Source organism: Leopardus geoffroyi, chromosome B3 (genome assembly GCF_018350155.1).
Source record: "Leopardus geoffroyi isolate Oge1 chromosome B3, O.geoffroyi_Oge1_pat1.0, whole genome shotgun sequence".
Classification (NCBI taxonomy): Eukaryota; Metazoa; Chordata; class Mammalia; order Carnivora; family Felidae; genus Leopardus; species Leopardus geoffroyi.
In genome coordinates, this window is record NC_059337.1 from 39,582,419 (window position 1) to 39,603,291 (window position 20,873).

A 20,873-nucleotide genomic window follows, 5' to 3' on the forward strand; every position below is an offset into this window, starting at 1 on the left:
CAGTTGGTTAAGCATTCGACTTTCACTCAGGTCATGATCTCGCAGTTCAGGAGTTCAAGCCTCACATAGGGCTCTGTGCACACAGCTCAGAGCCTGGAGCCTGCTTCAAATTCTGTGTCTCTCTCTCTCTTTGCCCCTCCCCCACTAGTGCTCTCTATCTCTGAAAAATAAACATTAAAATTGAAAAGAAAAGTGATATTTTATTCAATTGATTTCAGTTTTATTATATATTTATATAGCTGAATTTTAGATTGCTTGTTTTATATAAATGTATTTTTAATCATGCCAGTGAGTACTGTTTCAAGTAGCTTGTGTATGGCTCTGAAAATAGAGAAGAAAAACCAGATATTGTATTGTTTGAGAGAAACTTTTGGGAATATTCCAATGGAGGCAACAGTTCACTTCAGACACTAGCTTAAAAAACACTTATGATAATTTAAAGAGGAAGCAAAAACTTTGAGATGTGGGAGGGGTATGCATATGGGAAATTAAGTAAAAAAAAAAGATGGTGCAAGAAACAAAATTTAAAACCAAACTTCCCTTTCACTCTAGACTGGTGTGTACCATATATTTGCATTTCATACACTGTGGTGAATATGAGCAGATTTTCAGTACAGGATTGGGAGTTGGTATTTGTTGTCACCATTAGTTTATATGGAATCTAATTTCACTCTAGGAGTGGTAAATTTCATCATTTCTCTATGTTAAAAGAATGCAAATAACATTACAAATTCTCCAGATAACATTTCCTCATCCCTTTATTTATTTATTTATTTATTTATTTTTTAAGATTTTATCTTTAAGTAATCTCTACACCCAGTGTAGGGTTTGAAGTCACAACCCTGAGATCAAGAGTCTCATGCTCCGTGGACTGAGCCAGCCAGGCTCCCACTTCATCCCTTTTAGCCATTTCCTACTTTTCTCCTTCCCATTTCTGCATTTTTTAACTGTTATTCTTTTTATACCTTTCCCTCCTCATCTTTTTTATTTTCTTGCTGTATCTCATTGTTCACCTTTCTTCCTTTTCTCATGTTTTTGGTCACTGTTCCTTTTCTTACCTGCTGTTTGCCATATATTCGTCAACCAGCTTAACTTCTCCCACTTACCTATTAATTTTTTTTTTTGTCCATCAAAGCCCATGTTCACTAGTTAACACTTAGATCTCCCCAGGGAATTACTTTCTTCTCTACCATTCTTGAAGCATGATGTAGTAGAACTCCAAATTAAAAGTCAGGAGAATTGAGTCATAAATTAATGTATTTAGTCTTGGACAAGTGATTTAACTTTTATGTCTCAATTCAGTTACAGAAAGAAGAATTGCACCTAAATCTCTAAGGACCTTTCCTGGCTATAAAATCCCATGATTCTGTGGTGTCTTAACTTTCCCATTTTTTTCTACTGTGCTGACCTCATTCATTTAATAAATATTTACACACCTATCATGTGTTTATAACTACTTTAATTTATGTGAGAGAATCAAAAGAAATAAAAGACAAGGTTCCTGCCTTTGAATTGTTTATAGTCTGTCTGGAGAGACAAGAGGTATCTACGTTAACACTTAATAATTTCTAGTCTCTTCCTGTTCTCTCCAGACCAGATCCACATTCCCAAGGGAATACCAGCTACTTAGTTCCAACTAATATCTGAGTGAAGGGCAGGGTTGCACCTGAACACAGTAAAAGTCTCCTTTTTATGTTCTTCTACACCTAGCAATCCCCGTTGTAGTTGTCCTGTAGCACTGTTTTATATTGTCCACTCAATTCTAGTCTAGAATTTATCCATAATAGGAAAATTTATCTTAGAACTAAGAAGATTGGTCTTCATTGTATGTTAGTAGAGATCACTCTGTCTTTCTTATATTTTTGTGTGTGTTCATATGTCTGTGCATTTATGTTTGTATAATTATGTTCAAATATAATGTTCCAGATGGCTAAGTAAATGTGACCAACAAGTCTCTTTCACACCGTATATACTTACATGTTTTCTTTGGTTTGTTTCTGCACCTACTTGGTAAGGGGGTATTGCTTTTGGAGACATTATCTTTTCCTTTCATAGACTATATATGTGCTCTCCAGTAAAAAATATACAACTCCACAGGGGTTAGGGATGGTGGCTGAGGGGAGTGGGAGGAAGGTGGGCATACTTATGAAAGGTCAACACTAGGAATCCTTGTGATAGAACTGTTCTGTCTTAACCGCGCATGATAATACATGAAGCTGCGGATGTGGTAAAACTACATAGAACCATGTATACGCACATAAACCCACATGAATACAAGTAAAACTGAGTAAATCAAAATAAGATAGGTGAATTCATCAATGCAGTATCCCAACTGTGATATTGTACTATAGTTTTGTAAGATATTGTCATTGGGAGAAACTGAATGAAAGATATGTCAGATCTTTATTATTTCTTTCAACTGAATGTGAATCTATAATTATCTGAAAATAAAAGGTTTCACTAAAAATAATAGCAATTTATAGGCGTCTGTGCTGAAAGATAATTTAACATATATAGTTGCAGGAAGTACATTGACATATCACGCTGAGTATGAATTCAGTAAAGTTGCAAGATACAAAGTTAATATAACAAATCTATTGTGTTTCCATACACTAATAATGAACTATCATAGAAATTAAGAAAACAGGTGCACCTGGCTGGCTCAGTTGGTTAAGCTTCCGACTCTTGATCTCAGCTCAGGCTTGTGAGTTTGAGCCCTGCCTCTACTCTGCCAGTGCAGAGCCTACTTGGGATTTTCTCTCTCTCCCTCTTGCTGCCCCTCCTGCACACTCTCTCTCTCCAAAAAAAAAAAAAATCTGTAATAAAGGGGAAATACTTTCAAGTATTGACTTCTTTGAAATTTGCTAATGGAAATTACTTGAGTCTATGAATTGTCTTAAATATGTATATTTTATTGTAGGAGTGAGATACTATACATTATGCCCCAGAAATAGGCATTTTTTTCTTTCTTATACTCCTTGCTCCTGTACACATTTACTCTTTTGTGCCATTATTTATTCTTTTATTTTCTGTCTGTCATTATCTGATTTTTTTGGTTTCTAAGTGTGTTGCTATTCTTGACTGAAAGGTGTTTGTGGAAGAGCTGGTGTTTGAAAATTACTTATTGGGTCTTAAGCATATGAAAATAATATATGCAATAGTTTTCTTTGAAAATTATCATTCTTAACAGAACTTTAAGTATCCATGGGCATCTTAGGAGGAAATATTTCAATGGGATTAATTTAACTTCAATTTTTATTCTTTTCAATACAGTCTTTCTCAAATTCTGAGGCTTGCAGAATTCACAAATTGAGATTTGGCATCATTTTCAGAGAAAGACCTTCAGTAATGTGTAAGTAGTTTTTTTTTTGTTTTTTTTTTTTTGTTTTTCCATTTGATTTGTTTCTATTAGCTGTTTTCTGTGTTGAACACTGTATAGTTAATTTACCAGTCACTTAACAGAATTTGGTCTGGGACCTCATCAAGATAAAAGGCTTCAATAATGCAAAAGAAACATTCAACAAAACTAAAAGGCAACTGACAGAATGGGAAAAGATATTTGCAAATGACATATTGGATAAAGGGCTAGTATCCAAAATCTATAAAGAACTCACTGAACTCCACACCCGAAAAACAAATAATCCAGTGAAGAAATGGGCAGAAGACATGAATAGACACTTTTCCAAAGAAGACATCCAGATGGCCAACAGGCACATGAAAAGATGCTCCTCATCAGGGAAATACAAATCAAAACCACACCCAGATATCACCTCACACTGGTCAGAGTGGCTAAAATGAACAAATCAGGAGACTATAGATGCTGGAGAGGATGTGGATAAATGGGAACCCTCTCTCACTATTGGTGGGAATGCAAACTGGTGCAGCCTCTCTGGAAAACAGCATGGAGGTTCCTCAAAAAATTAAAAATAGATCTACCGTATGACCCAACAATAGCACTGCTAGGAATTTACCCAAAGGATACAGGAGTGCTGATGCACAGGGGCACTTGCACCCCAATGTTTATAGTAGCACTTTCAACAATAGCCAAATTACGGAAAGAGTCTAAATGTCCATCAACTGACGAATGGATAACGAGGGTGTGGTTTATATAAACAATGGAATACTACGTGGCAATGAGAAAGAATGAAATCTGGCCATTTGTAGCAACATAGATGGAACTGGAGAGTATTATGCTAAGTAAAATAAGTCAGTAGAGAAAGACAGATACCATATGTTTTCATTCATATGTGGATCCTGAGAAACTTAACAGAAGACCATGGGGGAGGTAAAGTGGGGAAAAAAAAGTTACAGAGAGGGAAGGAGGCAAACCATAAGAGACTCTTAAATACTGAGAACAAACTGAGGGTTGATGGGGCGGTGGAGTGAGAGGAAAGTGGGTGATGGGCATTCAGGAGGGCACCTGTTGGGGTGAGCACTAGGTGTTGTATGGAAACCAATTTGACAATAAATTATATATTTAAAAGAAACCCAGAATTTGGCATATATTCACCACATAATGATGACGAATAACAAGTGATACAAAATACCTTAGGGGGAGCCTGAGTGGCTCAGTCAGTTAAGCGTCCGACTTCGGCTCAGGTCATGATCTCATTGTTTGTGAGTTCAAGCCCCACATCAGTCTCTGTGCCAACAGCTCAGAGCCTGGAACCTGCTTCGGATTCTGTATCTCCCTCTCTCTCTGCCCCTCCCTGCTTATGCTCTGTCTCTCAAAAATAAAAATAAACATTAAAAAAATTAAAAACAAAAACAAAACACCTTATTGTAAGATGTCTTATGATGTGCCCTGGGTCACTATTACTGACCATTATTGGAGGCATCATCCTCAAGTAAAGAATACGGTGTTAAAGAACTTGAATTCTTGCCTTGTCTGCCTCTAACTAGCTAGGTATTTAGTTTCTTTGACTATAAAATGAGGGATTAGTCTAGGATGAGTAATAAGATCCTTTCCCCTTAATAATATCCCGTTAATAAATGTCTATTCCCAGCTTAAATTTTTTGTTGTTGTTACAATAAATCTAAGGTTAATAATCGTCCAAAAGGGAGCTCTCAAATTACCTAGTTTTGTTTTGATTTGTGTGTGTGTGTGTTGGTTTTTGCTTGGGAATAGATATTGAGAGAGAAGGTGGCTCCAAATTAGGAAATAAGTAAGCCCCCCCTTGCTCAAGGAATTTACCTCGCATAGTCCATTAACTTGGGTTAAAATGCTTATTTTTTTTTATTTTATGAAAGTTTTTTTTTTTTTTTTAATGTTTATTTCTGATAGAGAGCATGAGCGGGGAAGGGGCAAAGAGAGAGGGAGATTGAGGATCTGAAGCAGTCTTTGCACTGATAGCAGCGAGCCCGATGCGGAGCTCGAACTCACAAATGTGGTATGATCTCACAAACCATGAGATCATGACCTGGGTCAAAGTTAGACACTCAACTGGCTAAGCCACCCAGGTGCCCCTAAAAAGCTTATTTTTAAAAAGTCACGTTTGGGATGCCTGGGTGGCTCAGATGCACATCTGACTCTTGATTTCAGCTTAGGTCATGATCCCAGGGTCATGGAATCAAGACTTACATTGGGCTCCCCGCTGAGTATGGATTCTCTCTCTCCCTCTGTCCCTCTACCCCTCTCGTATGTGCTTGCTCTCAAAAAAATTAAAAAAAAAAAAAAGAAAGAAAGCAAGAAAGAAACTCACCCTATTGTTAAATATACAAATAAGGTTTCTTTCCTTTCAGAATCTCCATAGAATGCTTATACTGAAGGAATGCCAGTTTTCAAGGAGATGGGGGAAAGGGACAATGAAGTAAGGGTCACGTCTATGCATGGGGCTTTTGGGGGGAAGATCGTACAGAAACTTTGGGCAGGTTGAAGGCCAGCGCTTGAAATCTGGAAGGGTGATAGGAGAAAAGACAATGAGAGGTGGAATAAAAGTTATAGAAAGAAGGAAAGAAAGTATAGAAAGAGATGTGGAAAAGTAGAATTAGACAGGAAACTCCTTGAAGGCAGAGGCTATTGCTTTCATCAGTATTGTCTATCACCAGCTTCTAGAATAGTGTCAGATCTGAATAAGTAGTTATGAAAATATCATTGAATGAATTAATGAATCACTTACTCGTAAACTTCCAATTTTGCCTAAGGCCCTGATGGTTTTGGTTATTGGTTACTAGATTCAAATCATCTGTGTTATCTATGTCTGCTCTACATTCAACAACTACAGACAGTATGTAAGGTATCAAGGTTCAGAAAATTGATTCTGAATTATAGAAAAAAAACCTTACGTTTAGTATAATATACTTCAGGGATTTATTTTTTTAGTTTTTAGTTTTTTATATTGTTTTTATTTTAGAGAGTGTGTGAGTGTGCAAGCCGGGGAGAGGAGCAGAGGGAGAGAGAGAAAATCTTTTTTTTTTTTTTTTTTTAATTTATTTCTGAGACAGAGACAGAGCATGAGTGGGGGAGGGACAGAGAGAGAGGGAGACACAGAATCCGAAGCAGGCTTCAGGCTCTGAGCTGTCAGCACAGAGCCCGACGCGGGGCTCGAACTCACAAACTGTGAGATCATGACCTGAGCCAAAGTCAGTCGCTCAACCGACTGAGCCTCCCAGGCACCCCTATACCACATCTTCTTTATCCATTCATCAGTCAGTGGACATTTGGGCTCTTTCCAGAATTTGGCTATTGTTGATAGTGCAGCTATAAACATTGGGGTGCATGTGCCCCTTCGAATCAGCATTTCTGTATCCTTTGGATAAATACCTAGTAGTGCAATTGCTGGGTCATAGGGTAGTTCTGTTTTTAATTTTTTTAGGAACCTTCATACTGTTTTCCAGAATGACTGCATCAGTTTGCACAAATATTTTTTTTAAGCACCTGCCTATCATACTTTAGGTACTAGCCAGGAATGTAAAACTGTGGTAGTAGTTATAGTGTATAGTTCTATTTGATGGAATATTAGTATAATTATGAAGGTTATGGCAGTTTAGAAAAATATTTATTAAATAACTATATAAATATTGATATCCTATATTGTAATTGTGTATGAGGATTAGAAGGATGTTTTTTGGGGGCACCTGGGTGGCTCAGTTGATTGAGCATCTGACTTCGGCTCAAGTCATGATCTCATGGTTTGTGAGTTTGAGCCCCGCTTCAGGCTTACTGTGTCAGTGCAGAACTCATTTCAGATCCTCTGTCTCCCTCGCTCCCTGCCCCTCCCTTGCTTGCACACACGTGTTCTCTTTCTCAAAAATAATTAAACATTCAAAAAAGAGGAAGTTTTCTGTTCTCGGAGAAAACTAGGAAACATTGTCAAATATAAACCAGATTTATTGTTGTGAATGGAATTGTTGGATTTCTTTTCCTTTTGGTTATTTTGTACAATTCATAAGGTTTAAATGAAAATCCAAATAAACTTAAGTTTAAAAACAAATATGATGAATATGTATCAGCCAGAAAGAGGAAATAGTGTTTTGTGAAAGAAGAAGAGAGCAAAACTAAATTTGTCAGACAGTAGATAAGTTGGTTGGAAGAACAATGAGAGATGAAGTTTAGAAAGGATGGAAATGAGGGTCTCTGGTTTTGGTAATGTAAGAAAGAATGAGCTAGATTACATTCTTAACTGTGGAATTACTTTTTTAAAAAAGAAAGTTTTTTCTAGCTTGTTTATTCAAGTGAACTGGAGTGAGGGGTAGTTGAACGGGTCCGTTGTGTTATCGCCCATTTTCATATGTAAGTCTTGAGCGTGTGACTTTTTATCATTCCCTGAGAGACTTTTGTTCCTTTTACCATTTCAGTAATAGTTTATAATTTTGCAAAACTTCTATGCTCAACTTTGTTTATCATATATCTTTAAAATGTTACCTCTGATTTCTACTCTTTTCTTGTCCTTAAAGTTAGCCTAGGTAGCAAATGCTTAACTACTTTGACCTACTGGAGTGATAGAAGAAATACGAAAGACTCTGAATTGATTGGGCAGATATTTAAGAAAAAAAATTTTTTTTTTTTTTAACGTTTATTTATTTTTGAGACAGAGAGAGACAGCATGAACGGGGGAGGGTCAGAGAGAGGGAGACACAGAATCCGAAACAGGCTCCAGGCTCCGAGCTGTCAGCACAGAGCCCGATGCAGGGCTCGAACTCACGGACTGCGAGATCATGACCTGAGCGGAAGTTGGCCGCTCAACTAACTGAGCCACCCAGGCGCCCCAGATTGGGCAGATATTTAAAGTGAGAAGAAGAACAGGGGCATCTGGGTGGCTCAGTTGGTTAAGCGTCTGACTTCGAGCCCCGTGAGTTTGAGCCCTGAGCTGACAGCTCGGAGCCTGGAGCCTGCTTCAGATTCTGTGTCTCGTTCTCTCTGTCCCTCCCCCACTTGCACTCTGTCTTTCTCTCTCAAAAATAAATAAGCATTAAAAAATAATAAAGGGAGAAAAATAAACCAGTCTCCATTAGTTGCTGAATGGGTGAGAGCTTTCTTATAATGATTTCTTAATTTAGTTCTCATAAACCCTTTAGGAATAGAGAGCACATCCTTCTTGTTTGCTATTCTTAAAGAAAATAAATGTACTTTGAAGTGAAATACTAGCTGAGCAGGTATCTGAAATTTTAAGAAGATGGCTTTAAACATTTTATAAGCTAACTCCTTAAGCTATCTATATCATGTTGAACAAAGAAGAATTAAAAAACAATGACTGGTTAATGACATAGTATTATCGTTATTCCAACTTGAGTAAAGTTATGTCAGGGTTTTTCTATTACTGATTATTTACAGAGCTGTTGGATCAACTGCTTATTTTGTGTGGCCCCCAATTTAAATGCATTCAAAGACACTTACTTCCAGGGGAAAAGAAAAGAAAAGAAAAGAAACTTACCTATGTACCCTCTAATTTTGGGGGGGGGGGGTTTGCTCTCACGCACTACACTAAAAATCCAAGTTTTGCGTGTAACTAGGAATCCTTTTTCCAAGGAACTGTGGGTAGTTCTTGGCAACACAAGGCATTTTGTCTTAATATATATGTAGTATTTTTCATGAGGATTGTAATTTTTACACACCAATGGAAGTCTGTTGCCTAAATGGAATTGCCAAAAAGTACAGTTGTGAGATTGTCAGTTAAGTGTTCAACTTTGGCTCAGGTCATGATCTCATGGTTCGTGGGTTCGTGCCCTGCATAGGGCTCTGTGCCGACAGCTTGGAGCCTGGAGCCTGCTTCGGATTCTGTGTCTCCCTTTCTCTCTGCCCCTCCCCTGCTCATACTCTGTCTCTCTCTCTCTCTCTCTCTCTCTCAAAAATAAATAAAAATTAAGAAAATACTGTTGTTCAGTTTTATATTAAAGATTTTCAGTATTTTCTTTGCCTTGTAATTTTTAACGATGTCTTCCCTCTAGGTTCTAAACCTCAAACTTACTTTGATAACATTTGATTTAAAATAAAAATTAGAGATGCATTTTCAGTATTGTAGACTTTATAGACTTTTTTTTTGAGTGAATTAAAGGGCATTTAGTTCTTGCAAGAAGTCACCTGGAATGTCGCCAACTATGTCCTTGGCATTATATACTTGGTCAGCAGTGCCTTAAAATATTTTGTTTACCTTCCTAACCACTCTCCCCAAATGAATAAATGGAAAACAACAACATCAAGGCAAGAGAACTGGGATCATTTACTTCTCTGTCAATAAATGTAAGAGGATTTTAGTGCCACTTTAAAATTGATTATTTTCTTATATGTATTGATGAAGAACAATAATTTGTTCCCTGTTAGTAGTTAACTGTAGTCAGTAAATGAGATCAAATCATTAAAATTTGTGAATCAGAAAGATATAACAAAATGAATTTTTCATACAGATTTCTCTCAAATATCTGCTTATTAGTATAATAGCTGTTTTTATTTCCAACAGTTAAGGTAGTAGCTTTCAAAAGAACGTATTAAATACATGTATGTTTTTATGATGGTATTGTTTTCATTCTCTTTCCCTTTTTTCTGCATAGAAATACATAAAACTATATAGTATGCAATAGTGACTATATGCTTTAGTTTAAATAATACGAAGTTAGGGGGGTGCCTGGCTGGCTCAACTGGAAGAGCATGCGACTTGATCTTGGAGTCGTGAGTTCAAGACCCACGTTGGGTGTAGAGATTACTTAAATAAATAAATAAACTTAAATAACATGACGTTAGTCTAGGGAAAAGGAGAGTATTTAAATGTCTTCAGTATAATGAAAGGAAAGTGTTTTACCAAGGTATTTTTAAGATGTGTATCTACCATGAGCTTATAGCTTAAAATTCATGCACACGTAAAAACAAATAAACATACATAGAGGCTTGGTTACGTAACTTTTGACCTAGAAATTCTAGTTTAATAAATTTATTCTGAAGAAATACTAGGAATTGTAGTCAGGGCACTTAGGTGGCTCAGTCATTAAGCATCTGATATTGGCTCAAGTCATGATCTCAAGGTTCATGAGCTCGAGCCCCACTTCGGGTGAGCCACACCTCTCTCTCTCTCTTCCTCCCTCTCTCTGCCCCTCCTGGGTTTCTCTCTCTTTCTCTCTCTCTCTCTGCTCTTGTTCACATGTGCCCTCTCTCTCTCTCTCTCAAAAAAAAAAAAGTTGTAGCCATAAGTTTATGTTCAAGATTATTCATCATAGCATTTAAAAATATTAGCAAAGTAAGTAAAAGTAAAAGCGATGAACAATAAAGAAAGAGCTCAATAATGTTCTACTCATTAAAAAAAACAAAAACAAAAACTCTGCAGGGGTGCCTGGGTAGCTCAGTCGGTTAAGCATCTGACTTTGGCCCATGTCATGATCTCACAGTTCGTGAGTTCAAGCCCCGCATTAGGCCCTATGCTGACAGCTCAGTCTGGAGCCTGCTTCAGATACTGTGTCTTCCTCTCTCTCTGCCCCTCCCCCACTCATGCTCTGTCTCTTTGTCTCTCAAAAATAAATAAACGTTAAAAAAAATTTTTTTAAATACTATTGCAGCCAGTAAAAAACACAAAGACTGTAATGAAGTGAAGAAAAAAGGTTTAATACAGAAGTGCTTTAAAAAAAAAGGTGCTACTTTTTAGAAATGGATAGATGATCAATTGGGTAAAACTACTTGTTTTTCATGCAGCACCTGTTACATGTAGTCAGCTGACGGCGACTACTCTGTGTTTAACTCAGGAGACAAGTTATTACTTTCTCTTTACTGTCAGGCTAGGAACCATTTCTGAAAAGTTTAAGCCCTTTATTTTGTGCAGCAATCTTATGTGTAAGGGAATTGCTACATAGGAGTCATATACATATAAAGGAAGTAGGAACATTTGATCCTCTTTAGGTTTGTTTTCTAAGCAAACGGTAGGAATATTTACGGAGTATATTTGAGCAATGGATACAGATTCCAAGAAATGTGGCATGAATTCTGAAAACTCATTGCATTAGCAATATAGGAAATTTGGTAAGTTTTGGGATTATGATGAAAATGGTGATAATTATATTATAAACAAGTCTACCCCATAAAAAATTGTTTGCCCTCAGTTATTTTATGGTCTACAAAGGAAAATTATTTAGCATTTTCTAAAGCATGTTTTGAGGGTGTTTTTTCTAGTTTTTAAGTGGGAAAATAGGGTTCACCAGTTGTTCAAATAGACTTGGGAAATCCTGGGCTAAGCAAAGGTAACAGGTACCTTTTTCAAAGTACTGTTGAGACATAAATATTTTTATATATTTTATTATAAATATATGAAAGAGGCATGAAGTGTATATACCTAATGTATTTGAACACGGAATCCTTTCTTTGCATTTATTGAAACTAAGTTTAACATGAGACGTATGTTGGAAAATATCAACGTATGTTGGAAAATATCTGCTCTATATGTTAAACTTTTTTCTTATAACTGTTATATAAGCAATGACCACACTCTGGGGGGGCATATTCTCCTAAAGAAACAAATAAGGTTTAAATGACACCTGAAGGAGATTTTGCTATTAAAGTGTTTGCAAACACATAATGGAATTTTACTTTGCGTATTTTTTCTTTGAATTTTTTATAAGCATGTATTACTTTTAACATCTCTGCCCTAAGTACTTGTAGTATTTGAAGTTCCTCTGTTTGTTGTATCTGTTGAGACTCATTCAGGGTGGATTTTTCTTTGTATGTTTTTATAGTTTTGGAATAGGAGGTCATCTTCAGCTGGGGTTTATCTGTGGAAAACCTGGGTTGAGGGTGTTGCCTTCCAGAACTGTTTTGTATTTCCTTCCCCCAGGGTACCACTAGCCTGGGAACACAGTTATTGTCAATATCTGTTTGGAGCTTCTTGGGACAATGGAGATGGCTTAAGGTCAAACTTCATATCCAAATATGAGTAGGCCTGTTGTTATACATTCACATAGGAGCCTTTTTACCTCCTCCCTTCCAAAAGCTGGGCCCAGATTGAGGCCCAGTATTATCTCACTGTACCAGCAGATGGATTTTTTAAATCCACTCTTTAATGGGGGATATAGCCCTTTTTCAGCTCTTGGCTTTATGTAGATGTTTCAGTTCTAATTCCCTATCTTATGTGGTCCCAAAGCCTTGTCTCCGGTCCCTGTAATGCCTTTTAAAACACAAACCCCTTGATTACCGATGAGACGAGATCAGCAAACTTCCCCCACCCATTATCAGCTCATATGCTGCACTCTGGTCTTTGGTTTTCTCAGTGTTTTGAGGCCCTGGGGATTTCATTTTTACAGGTTAGTCTGTGCATTTACAAGATGTGTTTTGTTGTTGTTTGTGCTGTCTACTTAGGTAATCCAAGCTTCCACGTTGTTACAAATGGAAATTCATGTATTCAGAAATTCTTATATTCAGAAAATAGTGCTGAATCCATTCCTATTTTTTAAAGAGGCCACACATTTTACATATTAAAATGAAATGTGTAATAACAGTACTGTGTTTATCAGGGAAGTGGTGTTCTTTTTATAGATTTTCATTTTTATTTACGCACAAACCACTTCTATTTATTTAATTTATTAGAGGAGAATGTTAGTCTTTCACTTTCTTTTTAGATGTAACCTTCTGTAATGGAAGATGATTGAAGATAAGGGGCCTCGTGTTGCTGACTACTTTGTTGTAGCTGGATTAACTGATGTTTCAAAGCCTCTGGAAGAAGAAATTCACTTCAATGATGCCTGTCATAAAGTAGCTAAACCAAAAGAACCTATTACAGATGTTGCAGTTATTATTAAATCTCTTGGGGAGGAAGTGCCACGGGATTATATCTGTATTGATGTTACTCCAACTGGATTGTCAGCTGATCTCAATAATGGAAGTCTTGTGGGGCCACAGATTTACCTTTGCTACAGAAGAGGAAGAGATAAGCCTCCACTTACAGATCTGGGGTAAGTTTTTTTGTTTTTTTTGTTTTTGTTTTTTTTTTTGTAAGAATTGTTGTTATTGATCCAAATAATATGTCTTGTAGATTTTGAAGTTCACCATTCAATTCATTCATTAATAGATATGTGGCAGCTTTAGAAAAATAGGGACATGATTAGAATCCTGTGTTGTCTTTCTGTGTTCCTTATACCGTTTGAGTGTTCCTTTGTCCTGCAGGTTCCCAGCACTTTCATCTTGGTGGAATTGCTTTCTGTTAAATAAACTTTTTTTTTTCTTTTGAAAGTTTCAAACTTCTACAGTAAAGTACCAGAAAACTAGTGTTTTTTCTGACCGTAAAAATTTTAATCATTTTAAAAGTACTAGAAAAGGGTGGCTTTTGAGCATCAGTTGTAGTGATCATTGTAGGTGGATGCTTAAATCTGTATGCATCAAACAAGGATCTTGGGGTAAATTAGTGCTCTACTTAGGATATGATACTGAACTTAGGGCTTCTTTTTTCCATATTAGCTTTATTGAGATAGAATTCATATGCCATGAAATTTACCGATTTAAAATGTACAATCCAGTAGTTTTCAGTATAACTTATAAAGTTGTGCAACCATCACCACAATAAACTTCAGAACATTTTTATTATGTCAGAAAGAAACCCTGTACTCATTTTAGCTGCTGTCCCATTCTGCCTAACCCCCTCAGCTCAAGGCAATGCTTACTCTGCTTTCTGTATCTATGGATTTGCCTACTCTGGACGTTTTATATAAATGGAATCATATTCTAAGGCAAAAAAATAACACATTTTGTGCCTGGCTTCTTTCACTTAGCATTATGTTTTCCAGGTTTATTCGTGTTGTAGTATGTGTCAGTACTTCATTCCTTTACATGGCTGACTAATATTCCATTTATGGATGCACCATAAATTGTTTGTTTTCACAATTTATTCATCAGTTTGATGGACATGTGGGTTGTTCCCACTTTTTGGTTATTATGAATAATGCTGCTGGAAATAGTCATATATAAATTTTTATATGGTCATATGTTTTCATTCATTTCTCTTATATATATACTTAGGAGTGCAACTGCTGGGTCATTTAATAACTCTGTTTAATCTTTTGAGGAACTGCCAGACTGTCTTCCCAAAAAGCTGCATGACTTTGCATTCCCACTGGCAGTGTATGAAGGTTCCAGTTTGTCCGCATCCTAGCCAACATTTTGTATCATTGTTTTGATTGTGGCTTTCCTAATGGTATCTCATTGTGGTCTTGATTTGCATTCACTTGATGGCTAATAATGTTGAGCATCTTTTCGTGTATTTACTGGCCATCTGTAAATCTTTTGAGAAATGTCTATTTAGAATCCTGTACCCATTTTTTAACTGGCTTATCTTTTTATTGTTGAGCTTTGAGAGTCCTTTATGTATTCTAAATGCAAGTCACTTATCAAATATATAATTTACAAATATTTTCTCCCATTCTGTGGGTTGTCTTTACACTTTCTTTATGGTATCCTTTGAAGCTGAAAAGTTTTTAATTTTGATCAAGTCTGATTTGTCTATTTTTTCTTCGGTTGCTTGTGTTTTGGCATCCTCTCTGAGAAAGCTTTTACTAATCCCAAGTCATGAGGATTTACACCTAAGTTTTTGTCTAAGGGTTTTATACATTCAGCCTTTATATTTCGATCTTTGATCTGTTTTGACTTAATGTTTGTCTATGGTCAAAGAAGGGATCCATCCTCAATATTTTGCTTATGGATATCCAATTGTCCTAGCACCATCCATTGAGGAGATCATTCTTTCCCCATTTTCAAAAATTAATAGGTCATAGACATATGGGTTTATTTCTGGACTTGCAAATTCTATTTTATTTGTCAACATGTCTGTCTTTGTGCCAGTACGCAGTTTTGAATACTGTAGAGTTGTATTAAGTTTTTACATTGGAAGTGTGAATCTACCAGCTTTGTTCTTTTTCAAGATTGTTTTGGCCATTCTGGGTCCCTTGAATTTCCATATGAATTTTAGGACCAGCTCATCAATTTTTGCAAAGATTGGGGCTCTTTTTAAAAGATGAGTATTTGTGTGTGTGTATATATATATATATATATATACACACACACACACACGCACACATATACATATATATTTACATTTATATATTTCTCTTTTACATGTATATGTAGTTTACATTTTTTAAAAAGAACCCAAATCTTTGCAGAAGTTGACATTATATACATTATATAATACGTATTATATATACAAAAGGAGAATATATAAGTGTAAAGATATCTACATAAGATATAGATATAGACATATCCATATACACATGGGGCAAAAGAGGAACAACACTTTAAAGGTAGAAAAATAAGATGCCCACTGAAAAACTGAAAGAAAAAGGCCAAAGGAAAGCTACAGGTAGCTCTAATAATGTCTTCAAAATAGATGAAAAGTTTATAAGGAATGAAGATTAGCTTTATTGTTTTCATTACTCAGTTGCAAAAAAGGCATGAGTTTAACTTACAATATTTGAGTTAAAATTGGGAAGGGGGTGCCTGGGTGGCTAAGTCAGTTAAGCATCTGACTTCAGCCCAGGTCGTGATCTCATGGTTTGTGGGTTCGAGTCCTACATCAGGCTCTGTGCCGACATTGGGGAGCCTACTTGGGATTTTCTCTCTCTCTGCCCCTCCCCCGCCTGTGCTTTCTTTCTCTCTCTCAAAGTAAATAAATAAACTTCAAAAAATAAAAACAGAGAAGATATCAACATCCCTACTGATGTTACCAGTAGGGGCTATAAAAGTTTCATCTCCTACTATTATATTAAGTCTGAAAGTGGATAGTCATATTTACTAATGCCTAAGGGGAGATAGAATGAATTGGAATTGGAAGAGCTCCTGAAATTTCTTCCACTTTAAAAATTCTGTCACTTAATGTTTGATATCAAAAAGTTATACTAAAAATCAATTTTTGGGCGCCTGAGTAGCTCAGTGAGTTAAGTGGCTGACTCTTGATCTCAGCTCAGGTCATGATCTCAGGGTCATGGTTCAAGCTCCATGTTGGACTCCATGCTGGGCATGAAGCCTACCTAAAAAAAAAAAATAATTTTGGTTCTATTAATTCATGAATGAATTATAGTAATTTTAAGTTGGTTTCAGAACAGCTACTATATTGCTCCTTCTAAATCTTATATATTTAGTAAATGGCTTGGGAAAGTAAGCCAGCTGTTAGATCTTCTTTTCAAAAGATTAGGTAATTTGCTCCTATGATCATTGATCATCATCACAATTCTAACTTGTGGATAAAATGAAGGGAATGTTGCAGATTCTCGTTAAGGTGTTGAAGTTTCCTAGTTTAGAGATGAGGACTTTTCCAAGCACATGAAGGATTCTCCAATAGTGAAGAATTTAAACTGGAATGTAAATTAACCATCCTTTTTTTTTTTTAATTTTTAAAAATTTATTTTGAGAAGGGGGGAGGGGCAGAGAGAGAGGGAGAGAGAATCCCAATCAGGCTCCATACCCAGAGCAGAGCCCAACTTGGGACTCAGTCTCATGAACCATGAGATCATGACCTGAGCTGAAACCAAGAGTCAAACACTTAACCCACTGAGCCACCCAGACACCCCAAATTAACCACCCTTACAACTATCCTAACTTGTTGTCATTGGAGAGGAGAGAGCATCATTTTTTAACAGCCTTTGAAAAGCTTAGTTTAGTTAGACAAGAAAAGTTCCTAACAATATAAAAGTCAAAAGTAGTAATGCAAGTACTGGATTTAACAACACAATACCTGATTAAAGAAAATAGTTATCAAATATATATTCCATATCTTTAAAAAAATGGAGGTGATGGTAGTTTGTTGGTGGTGGTTTGTGTTATATTTAGATTTCTTATTTTCAGTTGAGCAGCTGTTTTCCAGTTCTGTCAAGATCCTGTGAGTTAGATTATTTTTAATGTTTATTTATTTTTGCGAGAGAGAGAGAGAGAGAGATTAGGGGAGGGGCAGAGCGAGAGGGAGACATGGTAGCTGAAGCAGGCTCCAGGCTCTGAGCTGTCAGCACAGAGCCCCATGTGGGGCTTGAACCCACGAGCAGTGAGATCATGATCTGTGCTAAAGATAGATGCTTAACCCACTGAGCCCCCCAGGTGCCCATGTGAGTTAGATTTTTCAATGTTGTAGCCTCTCTGATTAGTACAAGTCTCAGAGAGGTTAAATATCTGCCCAAGAGAATACAGCTAGTAGCCAGTAGTAGAAATTTGAATTGAAGTGTGTTTAATTTCTCTTTGTTATAGTGCCTTTTTTTTTTAAAGATTAAAGAAAACAAAACAGAAAAGCAAGATCAAAAGGGAGAGAGGGAAGAATAAGCATTTAAGCTAACATGAGGATAAACATAGTTGCTATAATTCTAACTATCAAATCTAACTCCAAATTTTCAAAATCGAATGTTCAGAGAAAAATTTCTTTAAGTTTGCAGATGGTCATGACATAAAGGGAAATTAAAAATTATATTACAGTGAAATAATTTGACCAGTTTTTGGCACTTAATTTTATTTGAATTATGGGATTTTATAAAAGGAAATACTGACTGATGTTGAGGATATTGCCTGTTACAACAGTTTTTATAGCAAATGCAGAAACACACTCAGTGTAGTAGAGCTTTAAATTTTCATTGGCTCATGCCAAGTACAAATCAGTGAATTCTCTGAGGGAATAGACTGATGTTACTCCAGTATGACGTTTTCCTTGTATCCCCAAGTACTTTTTAGAAGACTTAAGGAACAGATGCCTGGCCTGCTCTTTAATAAAATCCTACCATTTTACCACAATAAAGAAAAAGAAGAAGAAAAAAAAGCCTATGTCTTTCACCCATCCTTTCGATTAAAGGTGGATTTGAGGTTATTTTCTCTTTTGAAAACCTAAAACTGTCTCTTAAACCTGAGGGAAGCGTTGGAAGTAAAAGTGTGTAAGCAGGTTCTATACTGTCTGGCAAGGAGCCTTTTGTAAAATTATAACTTTGGCTAAAACTAAGTTGCTTTTTCTAAAAAAGATGCTTGGTTTTAGAGACAAAAATAAACACATCTGTTGAATGGAGTGCCACAGCAGGTGCGTCTGCACTTAATCCTTGCCTTTCTGTGGTTTATGCCAACAAACCTAAGAGGTAATCTGACTTTTCCTTACATTATTTTAATTTTGGGCAGGGAAACCGTTATCCTTTGGTTTTACATGGGATGGTTCAATTCAGACTTGCTGTAAGATTGGAATATCTGCTACGTTTAAGGATCAGTTGATGATACCTGAAAATATTACCTATCCTATTTGAAGATGTTTTGCATTTGTGTAGTTATTTATGTATTTTTGTTTTAGGGTTTTATACGACTGGAAAGAAAGATTGAAACAAGGGTGTGAAATTATTCAGAGTACTCCGTATGGACGCCCTGCAAATATTAGTGGCAGTACCTCATCACAAAAAATTTATATCACTTACCGAAGAGCCTCTGAAAACATGACTCAGAATACGTTGGCTGTCACAGACATATGTATTATCGTACCCAGTAAAGGAGAAAGCCCACCACACACATTTTGCAAAGTCGACAAGAATCTCAATAACAGTATGGTAAGTGACTTGTTTTATACTGGTAAAATTAGCCACTGATGAAAAGAACACGATTTAAAATCTTTGAAAAACAGCAGAGCATAATAACTGAATTAAAAAATATGTTTTTAAAGATAGTGGATCTTTCCTTTTTGGGAAAATAGTTGTACTTTCAAAAGGAACTGTGCAAAAAGCAATTTGCTTTTTTTTTTCTTCCAATTTAAAGAATATTTTTCCCCTTACTGGAAAAGTAAAACACTAGCCAAGGTTAACCCCTTCAGTTGTGCGCTAGATCCCACATACTTACGTGTTTGAGGACATGGCTTCAGCAATGTTTCTACTTTTTAGGAATCATTGGTCTTTCTCTATTGCATTATTTACTCCAGCACGCAAAGCCTACTGCAATATTTCCCATCTTTACAAAACTTCTTGACTCGTATGTTTGCCTCTGTCTGTTGCCTCATTTCATTGTTCTCCTTTACAGTGAAACATCTCAAAAGACGTGACTATATTCTGTCCCCTTCCTCGCTTTGACTCTAGTTTAGGCTTTTGTCTCTACCATTCCACCAATATTGCTCTTGCTGTTGAATTCAGTGGTTTTAATTTGTAATTTTTCAGTAGGTTTTGACATAGCTGATCACTTCTTTCTTGAAACAGTGGCAGGAAGATAAGATGGGTTCTCTTCCTGAGTACTCTGTAGCTCTTTCCTCCTACCTTACCCATCATTCCACTTCTGCCTTTGCTAACTCCTTCCCTTTGCCCTAATCTCTATATGATGCAGTGAAAATTGTACTCTTCTGGTTACTCAGGCTAAAAACCTTGAAGTAATCCTTAACCTTTCTCTTCTACTTTTCATCCAATTCTTCTGTAAATTCTGTTGACTCCAATTTCGGAACATATCTTGACCTTGATCAATACTCAGCCTCTCCATTGCTACAACTCTGGTCCAAGCCATAATCCCCTTTTAACAGGATGGTTGCAATAGTATTCTAATTTAGGAGACAGGCAAATTTTCATACAAAGGGCTAAATAATAAGTTTTGTGGGTCATATACAGTCTCTGTCACGTATTCTTTTTTTTAAACCCCTAAAAACTAAAAACTAGTCTTAGCTCAGGTGTACAAAAACAGGCCTTAGGTCAAATGCAAGCCATTGTGTGCCAGATCCCTGGTCTAACTGATCAAGGCTTCTACTTCTTCCTACAGCCTATTCATCATGTAGCAGCAAGAGCGATCCTTGTAAAACATAAACTGGATCCTATTCACTCCTCTGCTTACAACCCTTAATGGCTTCCCATCTCACTCTTAGTCAAAGTCCTTCCAGTAGCCTTAAGGCTATGCATGATCTGTAATTGTCTTTGTTCTTTTATTGCTGTTTTAAATTTTAAAAAGAAACGTGTGCCGCCCCCCAAAACATTGAGAGGGGGAGCAAATTGTAGGCCTATGAAGTGAAAGTTCTTGTTCTTACTTTCATCTTTTGTAATCCCTTTCCAGGATTACCAATTAATGATTTGGCTTGTGTCCTTTCAGTCCTTTTGTCCTTTCAGATATGTGTGCAATATACATAATGTGAATGAATTCATCCTTTATTTTTCAAAAATTGGAACTTTCTATATATTCTGACAGAAGCTTTTTTCCACTATCCACCTTCGTGAGTTAATAGAACTCTCTATTTAATTCTTATAATAATTATATACTATTCCAGAAAATAAGAATAAAGAGTAATGATTACAAGTTATTTCCAGTTCTTCCCATTATTAGTGATGCTGCTTTGATCAAGCCTGTACCTTTTTCTTTGTGTATTTATTGGAGTGTCTCTGGAAGAGTAAATAATTATAAGTGGAATTGATGGGTCCCTGGGTATGCTGTACATTTTGAAAAGTGTTGACACATTGCTCTGAAAGGGTTGTGGCACTTTCATTAAGAATTCCCTTTCCTGAGG

General features: G+C 36.3%; 1 protein-coding gene across 6 annotated transcripts in view; it reads left to right on the forward strand.

The window, feature by feature from the left end:
- Positions 1–20,873, forward strand: part of DENND4A (DENN domain containing 4A) — a 132,407-nt gene that overhangs the window by 25,347 nt on the left and 86,187 nt on the right. For all 6 annotated transcript variants that reach the window (XM_045449386.1, XM_045449390.1, XM_045449387.1 and 3 more), the window contains exons 2-4: positions 3,274–3,352; positions 13,030–13,362; positions 18,705–18,954. In XM_045449386.1, the coding sequence (XP_045305342.1) occupies positions 13,052–13,362; positions 18,705–18,954 (561 nt within the window). In that variant the 5' untranslated portion in view covers positions 3,274–3,352; positions 13,030–13,051. The remainder of the gene's footprint in view (positions 1–3,273; positions 3,353–13,029; positions 13,363–18,704; positions 18,955–20,873) is intronic.